The following is a 10,600-nucleotide window of genomic DNA, read 5'->3' on the forward strand; positions in this document are numbered from 1 at the left end:
ATGGGCTGAGAACACCTTCTGAATTATGAAGTGTAGTTTCTTGTTTCATTACAGTGCATATTTTACTTTTAGAACATAAAATTAGTTTTAAGGAATGTACTCGGGTCCTTTGTTAAAAAAGTACAGTATGCTTTTTTTATTTTGCTGTTGTTTTTCTTCATAATTCACATCTTGAGTAGTAGCCCTGAAGAAGTGCTTCTATTCTCTTAGAAGGTAGCCCAAATTCCTGTTTTTGCCTCCCATGTAGGTTAACCGGATTCTGCCACGTTCAAATGTGGTGTACCATCTATACCAGTATTCAGTACCTGAAGACATGTATCAGGAGCATATCAATGAGATCAACGCAGACCTCTCAGCACCAGATATTGAAGGTGTCTATGAGACACAGGTTAGTCCAGGCTGCCTTGTCATTGGATGATCATTGTGTACATAATGTTCTAAACGTGCTTTGCTTTTTCTTGATGAACCTTGGAGAAATCAACTTGCACTTTTCAATACCAGCTTATTTAGTGAGGAAGGTGAGGATTCCGTAAGTGGGAAGGATATATAAAAAAAGAGTGCTGGTTAAAAACACATTGCATGTATTACCTTAGATAGGTTAGACTGTGTCTTTCAATGATGAATGAGTATGGTTTAGCAGGGAAGTATAAAGCCAGCTTTGACTTGATTGTCACAATACAGTCCATATTTTCTTTCTCCCCTAGGTTCCCTTGCTCTTTAGGGCTCTAGTTCAGCTTGGATGTGTCTGCATGGTGAATAAACAGCTGGCTCGACAGATTGCTGGCCGAGAGGCCGACACCTTTGACCTAGAACACCTGGAGATGAGATCATTGGCTCAGTTTAGCTACCTGGAACCTGGTGAATAAGGCCTAATACATATTATATACAGTTCTGCCTAAATTTATTCTTTATTTACAACTATTAAATGCCATTTTCATTGCACCTACAGTAACTATAGCTAACTACATTAGCTTTTGAATGTCTACAGGCAGCATCAGACACATCTATTTGTACCATCATGGACATGGCAACAAGGCACTGTTTGGCCTCTTCATTCCATCCCAGAGAAAGGCCAGTGTCTTTGTTTTGGACACAGTGAGTGTGACCAAGAGTCATTTTCAGTTATAAGGATTATGTATTTGACAAGAGTTGGTGATAAACAAAGAAAATTATAAATGTCACAAAATATCCGCAAAGAACTGGGGTTTTCTCAATTAGTAATGATTTTCTTCACCTCATTAGGTTCGAAGCAATCAAATGCCTAATCTGACAGCTCTTTACTCAGCTGAAAGGTTGGCACTTGTTGACAAAGTTGGTGAAGACTTGATGCCACCGGACAAACACAATTTCGAAGTGCGAGCTGAGAATGACCCCAAAACTGTCTATCGTGCACTTCAGAGAGCTCTTCTAAACTATAAGGTATTTGTAATCTGTAACTGCCTGGAGTATTCTCTGATACATTCATTGTTTGCTTATCACTATTTCCTTGCATCACAGGATGAACGTCGTGGTCCCACTTTGATTGCAATCCAATCTAACTGGGACTTAAAGCGCCTATCAAGCGGAATGCCAGTTTTAGAAGAATTTCCTGTTGTTCCAGTACATGTGGTTGATGAGATCAATTACAGTGTTTTGGACTGGCAACGCCATGGGGCACGAAGAATGCTGAGACACTACCTCAATCTGGACAGCTGCTTGTCACAAGCCTTTGAAATGGCTAGGTAGCTATGCAATGCATTATGCTGGGGAATGGTTCCAAAATCAGAGACATTTTGTTTGAAGATAAATGTGTTCTATTTGCACTCTTTAGATTAGGCTCTGAGGCCCATAGATTAAAAAAATTTGGTAGTAGTTTAAATGCAAGCTTGGCCACCAGATTAATAAATTGTATTGCCTCCTTATGGCCTTCTTTACATGTAGTAAATAGTTCAAAATACATTTTCTCCTAATTAAATTGCACATCCTCTCTCTGACATGTTAATATAGAGTACTTTCCGTCAACAAATTATTCAGCAGAAGAAATGCTACTGGGGCTTTTCCTATGAATCCTACTATTTCATAATTGCATAACTTTTGGGCATCTGAAAGATGGTTGTGGCTCTGAATGGGGAAATGATTTATAACTAGTTTATTATTATATCTTTTTGAGACCTTTTATTTAATTGTTTTTGATCACCTATTAGGAAAACTGCCAAGTATGTTTCAGTGCTGCATCTACATTTTTCTCCACTCACAGATACTATCATCTGCCAGTGGGTAACCTTCCAGAAGACATGTCCATTTTTGGTTCAGACCTGTTCCTGGCACGTCATCTCAACCGTCACAATCATTTACTGTGGCTGTCACCCACTGCTCGTCCTGACCTTGGTGGGAAGGAGGCTGATGATAGTCGTCTAGTGATGGAAAGTGATGAAAAGAGCTCTGTGGAAATCAATTCGCCTGGATGTTATTCGACAGGTATGAAGTTCTTTACATAATGTTACAACTCCTATCTGTCATCAAGTTCCCTTTTTGGCATCTTTTCAATTGATGCAAAGTAGTGTATGGCCTGCTTGATATTTTACCCTTATAATTTTGTTCCAAGGTGAGTGTACTTCCCCAAAACCAAGCCCAATTTTATCTTTCTCTCTCTCTCTCTCCCTCCATCCATATCAGTTTGTGTAGAGCTGGACTTGCAGAGCCTAGCAGTCAATACCATCCTGCAGTCTCAACATGTCAATGATATGGAGGGATGTGTCAGCCTTGGAGTGAGCTTTGATGTGATCCAGACAGCATCCCTAGAAGATATGATGACAGGAAATCAAGGAACCAACTCTCTTGCCAGTTATGATGAGACTGCCCTATGTTCTAATGCTTTTAGGTGTGGGTTATGCATATGTTTTACCTCTTTAACTGTGACCATTGCATTTTCTTCACATTTCTAATTGTTGGTGATTATTAGCTTTGAGTTACTAACTCATTTGCCTTTACAACCTCCCATAACTATACTAATAGAGTAGTTGTGGAGGTGATCTGTCAGCTACACAGACTGCTTCCTTCCATGCCAAGATATCAATGGAAGATGTAGTGAGCTGAGTCCCTACCAGCTCCAAGAGCTGACCATTTCAGAGCTTACGCCTTACCCAGTAAACCATGGGTTGTGCTTTACCTTTGTAAATATTAAAAATTTTTCTTTCCCTATGGTTATGTAAACTTTCTTGCAGCTATTACAGCTGATGCTATCACACTGTTGCATTGATTCAGCCATATTTGTGTGTGTGTGTGTGTGTGTGTGTGTGTGTGTGTGTGTGTGTGTGTGTGTGTGTGTGTGTGTGTCCTGTGCTCTCTTTTATATGTAAAAATGCTGAAACATCATCTATATTATAAAGGAGAGTTGGGATCCGAGAGACTGTTTGTGGAGGGACGGAGAGTTAAGGCGGGTGTTGGAGTCACGTGATTATCTCCCCTCCCATTCACCTCATTTCATTTATTTCATTTCACTCCGAGCTGAGCTCCGCAGCTGGCACGGTCTTGCCGTTCTTTTCCCTTAGTGTTTAGTCCTTTCTCCTTTACTGATTTACTGTTTAGTAGACGCGCTACTTACTGAATAGTATTTTTTCCTTTAGTGTTTCTACTTAGTGTTTCTTAGTGTTTAGTAGACGTGGTGTGCGAAAGGAGAGTTGGGATCCGAGAGACTGTCTTTGTGTGTTTGTGGAGGGATGGATAGTTAAGGGTGGGGGGGGGTTCACGTGATCATCTCACCCTCCCATTCACCTCATTTCATTCACTTCATTTCACTCCGAGCTGAGCTCCGCAGCTGACGCGGTCTTGCCGTTCTTGATTTGCTTTTCACATGGCCAACTATACGTTGCATGCACAAGAGTAAGCTCAGCGCACAGCTTGGTCATATTACAACCGGAGGGGCGAACTGACAACATGGCATACAAAGAGATCCTTAACAAATAATTATTGGTATATTTTCCCTCAGTTTATTATTTAAAATTTTAAAGCAGTACTTAGCCGCTGCGAAGCGCGGGTATTTTGCTAGTTAGATACTATAGCTTTGTTTCACTGAGTAAACTATTTTTTTATAAGCTTGATAAAACACTCAGTTTAGTTTTATTTGCTTTTTGATAACTTTGTGTGTGTGTACATTGTGTATTTATATGACATATAGGTGTGTATCTTATATTTTACAGATAACTAGATGTTTTCTGTTAATATATTCATGTTATAGGTGGGTATCGGCTGTTCATTAGAATGAGTTGCACGGTTTCTTTTTATTGCTTTATATTCAATCAACTTTATGGTGATTACCTTTCTGCCATACCTTTAAAACAGCAAGTAATTATTTTTTATTTTGATTCATGTCACCAAATCTGTGGTCCGGGGTTTTATTGCCAGGATTCTGAAAAGCATGGTGGTTGGCTGGGTGAAGGAAATTACCCAATATCATAATGTCTTTGCTGACAATCAAGTGATGCACTTCTATCGCTGGCTGAGGTCACCCACCTCATTAATGTATGACCCTGCACTGCACCGCACTCTGCATAACATGATGAAGAAAGTCTTCCTTCAGTAAGTGGTTACCTCGAGTTATGGGGAATTTGATCAAAGATTATTGGCTACCATAGTGAAAAATATCTCATATTCCCTTATGGTTTCAGGTTGGTTGCAGAATTCAAGCGCTTGGGCTCCAATGTTGTCTACGTCAACTTTAACAGAATCATTCTATGCACCAAGAAACGCAGGATAGAGGATGCCATTGCATATGTTGAATACATAACAAAAAGGTGAGGCCTAGACTGTGCCTAAAAAGATATGCTTAGTGGATTATGGTGCCATTTCTGTTTTGGATTTGATGACATGACTTGGTTGTATTCAAGTAAAAATAAAATTTACATTCCTCTAATGACTTTTTCCTTTAGGAATTGTGATTCCTTATTAAGAATATGTTTTGGATTTAAAATTTCAGCTGATGATTAGTGTTAAATAATGTCACTTATTTAATTCTTAGTAGAACTTTGTTAATGCAGCGTATTCATTATAATCTTCTTATGTGCCACTTCATTTTTGTTTTTTTGGGCAGTATTCATTCAAGAGAGATTTTCCATTCTCTCTCCCTCTCCTTCTCTCGTTGCTGGGAGTTCCTGCTATGGATGGATTTAGCCAACTATGGAGGAATTAAAGGGAAGCTGCCATCCAGTGTGCTGTATGGAGAGGTATGGTACAGAGGGCACTTGGAATGTGAGTGATGGGGACTGCCATACAACCAGCCTTTGTTTCTCCAAGAGACATGGTGTGATAGCACCACAAGAGTCTTAATATTTGTATACCGAGTGAAAAATATGGTAGTTGAAAAAGAACAAACAAAGAGGCCTCATTTAAACACAAGCAAGTTTGCTATGGCCTTACACTATAATTCTTGTTTGCAGTCTATCAAAATAAAACTGAAAGTAAATTAAAATGGTGAAATACAGAGGGAAAAAAAAACAAAATATACTATTGAGTGTGTTTCATAAAGTCAGTGCCCCAGGTTTTGGATTGATATATGACGAGATCCTATATAAGGAGAGCAGAAGTTGTGAAAAGGTGAGAATTTCATTGCCCTGGTGTGCTAGGAAGAATTACAGGACAGAAGTCCTTGCAGGCAATAGTTGCCAAATCCCATCTGTATATCCCTGGCAGTAGTGTAGCTACTAAAAGTAAATGATGCACTGCAGATGTTATAAGTTTTGCACATTATCATTATCTTGTTGTGTATTATCAAAAGATATAAACTAGCTAGTGTTTGTGATACAACTTGGTCTCTTTCTAAAGGATACCACTCATCTATTTAGATCATTCTCATTAGGCCCAACACTTAACCAATGCAAAATCACCAAAATTTCCATTAGCCTATAAGCAGTGTTCAGCTAAGGCACATTTGTAAAGTAGTATGATAACACATTCTTTGTTTCTTATTGAACTGTGCTGCAATGCCCCATTACTTTTATATGTTCCTGCTTTCTCATCTAAACTCCTATTTAGACATAACCTCATCAAACTTACCATCATAATGATGCACAGGTGTATATATAAAGTAAGTACATGTTACTCCGTTTCTTTGCTGCACAGGAACAAGAAGGCAGATCAGCAAGACAGCAACAAGATGGTGATGAAGATAGTGAGGATGAGACCACAGACAAACCTGAAGAAGGTGATGAAGATAATGATGTGGAAGATGACAATGTGGAAGACTTGATAGAGAGCAACTGGAACATCATGCAGTACCTGCCACAGGTGGCATCCTGTCAGAATTATTTTCTGATGATCATTTCTGGTGAGTCATCACATGATCTAGTGGTACTTGAATAATTGTTTTCCATTTGTAAATAACTTGTATTAACCCATTTAAGTTTTTATCATGAAGTACAAGAAAAACAACAATATGCATTTGTAAGATATGATGTATTCAGAATGACACTAAATTTGATGAATTTGTCTACCTCTAAAATGCTAAGCTGAATTTGTGGAATAAATATTACATGGCTGGGTAGGGGAACAAGTCTATCATTCATTACTGCAGGTAGTTTTATATTATACTGTAACTCTCTTTATCAGCATATATTGTGGCCATCTATCACAGCATGAAAGAGGAACTGAGAAGAAATGCTCCTGGAGCCACTCCTATTAAGAGGAGAGGTGGGAGTCAGATTTCTCAAGAACCATTGGGAGATGCCAATGCTTTGCCTGGTAAGGTGCCATGCTTCTGTAGGAAAATGAAATTTAGTCACTGCATTTTTTTATATGTATTATACTTGTGGAGTGATGGCAAGTTACATTTCAATTAACAATTTTATAATATTTTGGCTTTATTAATATTGTTAATGTCTTTTCTTTTTATCTTATATCTATTTATATCTATTCTTTATATCCTTTTCAGATGTAACTGTTTGAGAATTTTCAAAACGTAGATGGAGAGAATGAGGCTGTATGCTGTGCGTTTGAATGCGTTTGCTGTATTAGACAATAGATATGAAAAGAGACTGGTCCATTATATTTCATTGCTTTCCACTGGGGTCTTTACTTCAAAAATGATTGTCTACAAGAGAAGCATCTCAAGAATGCTATGTGCTTCTTCCCAAAAGGGATGATAACCTTCTCCCAGGAGTATGTGTGCAGTGAGCTCACCCAGAATTTCTTCACCATCACCCAGAAGATCCAGAAGAAAGTAACGGGCACCAGACATGCAACTGAACCTTCAGAGCTTTTCCCTGTGCTCCCAGGGTCTCATCTACCACTCAGTAACCCTGCACTGGAATTCATTAAATATGTATGCAAGGTAAGAGCGGGATATTTTTAGTGAAAAAATCTGAATAGTCCCTCTAGTAAGAGTAAAGACATGGACATGTAAGTGTCCATTTTGTCTATCTCTATGTTGTTTTTCGAAAAATTACTGACTTACTTGGATTGCTGAGTTGTATTCTGATTTTGCATTTTATATTCTAATGTAAAAATAAAACATGTTTTGATTTGAAATAAAAACTATATCTTGTGCTTTTTAAGTATATCCCCTGCTCTAAAAAGCTTGCCTTGCGACATCTTCTTTTGGCAGGTCTTGTCACTTGATGCTAACGTCACTAATCAGGTGAACAAGCTCAAAAGAGACCTCCTGAGACTTATAGATGTGGGTGAGTTCTCTGAAGAAGCCCAGTTTAAAGACCCCTGCCAATCATATATCCTGGCAGAAGTCATCTGTCGTCATTGTAATTTTTGTCGAGACCTTGACCTCTGCAAAGACCCCTCAGTGGTTCAGGTGGGTTCTAGCAGATATCTCTTATTGTTTAGCATTGGGCATTTTAGCTTTTTCCGAAGTACGCACAGAAAATGTCCCTTTTATTTTTACATTTTGCGTTGGTGGCCTATGAAATATTACTGGGTAGTGGAAAGATAATTTCAAGTGTTTATTCTTATTTTAAAATTGTTGTAATCTGTTTATGAAAAATAAAGAGAATAAAACATTTGGCCAGAACTATATCCCAACTTGGCTAGCTGTTCTCATGAACCCTGTACTGTGCTATTTGAAGCTCTCACTGTTTGCTGAATCTCTTCTCTTCATTCCAGTATGAAATTATCTGTATATTTATTTACAGGAAGGTTCTGTTACACAGCAGTGGTTCTGCTCCAACTGCCACAACCCATATGAGACCGATAACATTGAGACGGCTCTTGTGGAGGCATTACAGAAGAAATTAATGACTTACACTCTCCAGGACCTGGTCAGTACTTAAGTGCAAGGCCAAAGAAACAAATGCAGAAAAATTCACGAAAAACCTGCCTGTTTTGCCTATAGTAGTATTACATTAATGAAAGACAACATAGAATGTCTGCCACACCTGGGATAAAAGCTAAAGTCATTGTTTTCTGTGCTAGCTAAGCCATCAATTTGCCTTGTTAAAGATGTGAAACACTTACACTCTTGATGGCCCTGGGCATAAGCAGAACATTTTTATTCTTAATTTAAAAACAAATGCCATATCTGGCTGACTTCTACCCCTCATTTATGTAGACACAGTTAAAATAAAACCAGCAGTTCTTCATGCGTCTAATTGACGAATGTGGGTCTTGGTGGTTATGTGTGGTTTACCTGCCTTTGCTTTTTTTTTTTTTTTTAAGGTTTGCATGAAGTGTAAAGGGGTGAAAGAAGCTAACATGCCAATCTACTGCAGCTGCGCTGGAGATTTCACTCTTACATTCTCTACAAAGGTGAATTCTACAGAATTTGCAAATTTCACCAATGAAACACTTTGAAACTCTGCAACTGAATTTTTTGAATGTTGTGGTATCTTTCTTCTGTAGGGCTTTTCGGAGCAACTCAGCGTCTTTCAAAACATAGCCAGTCACTACAACATGCCCTTTCTAAAGGAGACCATCACATGGATATTGCACATGAGCCCTCAGCTAAGCAAAGAAAAGGCTTGATTGACGTCATTAAAAAGCAATCCTTGGCAAAGTGACTTTTTTTCCTTCAGTTACCACCTAAATGGACAGTAAGCTCAGAACTGTGCTGACATGAAAATGACTGCAAGGAGATTCATTTTCAGATGAATCTCGATCTGTAGAGTTTACCCCATGGTCTCTTGCAGTCTCACAATCCTTTCATTGTGAAAACCCATTTTACAGTTCATGTTAAAGTTAACATTAGTTTCTCTATATAGGGGGAGTTTGTAAATTATTATTTTCTTATGTTTTCTGTAATGTTGATTCTTTTGGATTGTGCAGTGCAACTGCCTTTATTAGCTGGGGTAGTGCTGGGGGCTGTTTGGTGGTTTATAACTGCCAATTCATTGTGGTGGCTTGATATGATGAAGAGGCTGGATGGTTAAGATTCCTACTCAAGCCAAGAGATGCAAATCCAACCTCAGTGTGACATGGCCTCAAGATCTGAACTAAACATGACATTATCTGGATTTATCTTGCCTCGTCAGCACTCTAAATGGAGACTTCTGTGTGCAAGCATACATTTAAATTTATATATGTCTTTGTTTTTTGCTCTGCCTGAAATAGTCATTGTTCCCGTTTTTTATATCAATCTCTGGAAATCAATGACCTGTAAGAAATGTGAAGGCTGTCAGAAGGTTTACGAATAATGACAGTCCTACGGGTCCTACCCATTGAGTTGGCAATTGTTTAACCTGGAGACTGAAGTAGATTCAGTCATATTTTTTTACCTCAGAAATGCAGTAAGCACAACTTTGTTTTTTGACATTTAAGACATTGCAAAATTAATCTAAAGCTAATTTGAACTATAGATATTCTTATTGCGCTAATTTTTTTTTATCATCAGTATATTTTGACAATGTTGAAACTGACTGGTGTTTTAATTGATGAGTTGGAAAGGAGAACCCAGCATCAAATTATGAGTTGATTAAATAGTTGACACATATATTGCCTGAACTGGCAATGCTACTCAATTGTACATAAAAAATATATTGTTATACTTTTGCAGCTTAAAATAAATATTTATGGCAATATTAAATGGTAGGATTGTAAATATTTTCTCTGTGCTATTTTGCTGATGCAGTATTCTGGTACTCTGGCATTATTTACTAATATTCCATCCATCCATTTTCCAACCCGCTGAATCCGAGCACAGGGTCACGGGGGCTGCTGGAGCCAATCCCAGCCAACACAGGGCACAAGGCAGGAACCAATCCTGGGCAGGGTGCCAACCCACCGCAGTTTACTAATATTCTCAACCCCAAAAAATAATGTCCATTCTCTAACCCTTCTTAATCCAGCTTTAGAATTGCATGTTTTAGAGCAGGCTCCTCTCGGTGCTTTTGGTTTGAAATGTCTACCTTATGAAAAGCAAGGCCTAAAAATCTATGGAGGAAATTAATTTTTTAGCACTTTTCCCCCATAATCTTATTTTTTTGCTAACTGCCAAAATGTCTTAACCATATGTATGTGGACATGAATTAATTGGGAAATGGTTAGCTTTGTGTAAATACTTGACCTTGTGCTTCACCATCACTCTCCACTACACAACCCACATTACTGCTGTTGAAATTCTTTAATCCATCTTGTGTTCTCCTGGCCATCAATCATGAAAACTACCCTGAGATTGTTAAACTAG

At 38.3% G+C, this 10,600-nt stretch overlaps 1 protein-coding gene across 3 annotated transcripts in view; it reads left to right on the plus strand.

Moving 5' to 3' along the window:
- Positions 1 to 10,000, plus strand: part of pole (polymerase (DNA directed), epsilon) — a 36,602-nt gene extending 26,602 nt beyond the window's left edge. For 2 of the 3 annotated variants that reach the window (XM_051921308.1, XM_051921306.1), the window contains 17 exons: positions 248 to 388; positions 705 to 858; positions 989 to 1,095; positions 1,243 to 1,419; positions 1,498 to 1,721; positions 2,237 to 2,457; positions 2,656 to 2,860; positions 4,384 to 4,557; positions 4,647 to 4,772; positions 5,069 to 5,201; positions 6,097 to 6,301; positions 6,583 to 6,714; positions 7,110 to 7,303; positions 7,577 to 7,777; positions 8,115 to 8,240; positions 8,638 to 8,727; positions 8,821 to 10,000. In XM_051921308.1, the coding sequence (XP_051777268.1) occupies positions 248 to 388; positions 705 to 858; positions 989 to 1,095; positions 1,243 to 1,419; positions 1,498 to 1,721; positions 2,237 to 2,457; positions 2,656 to 2,860; positions 4,384 to 4,557; positions 4,647 to 4,772; positions 5,069 to 5,201; positions 6,097 to 6,301; positions 6,583 to 6,714; positions 7,110 to 7,303; positions 7,577 to 7,777; positions 8,115 to 8,240; positions 8,638 to 8,727; positions 8,821 to 8,943 (2,733 nt within the window). In that variant the 3' untranslated portion in view covers positions 8,944 to 10,000. Of the gene's footprint in view, positions 1 to 247; positions 389 to 704; positions 859 to 988; positions 1,096 to 1,242; positions 1,420 to 1,497; positions 1,722 to 2,236; positions 2,458 to 2,655; positions 2,861 to 4,383; positions 4,558 to 4,646; positions 4,773 to 5,068; positions 5,279 to 5,319; positions 6,073 to 6,096; positions 6,302 to 6,582; positions 6,715 to 7,109; positions 7,304 to 7,576; positions 7,778 to 8,114; positions 8,241 to 8,637; positions 8,728 to 8,820 lie in introns of those variants that run through there. The other variant, XM_051921307.1, reaches the window with a different exon arrangement.
- Positions 10,001 to 10,600: the final 600 nt, after the last annotated feature.

This window comes from Erpetoichthys calabaricus, chromosome 18 (genome assembly GCF_900747795.2).
Source record: "Erpetoichthys calabaricus chromosome 18, fErpCal1.3, whole genome shotgun sequence".
Classification (NCBI taxonomy): domain Eukaryota; kingdom Metazoa; phylum Chordata; class Cladistia; order Polypteriformes; family Polypteridae; genus Erpetoichthys; species Erpetoichthys calabaricus.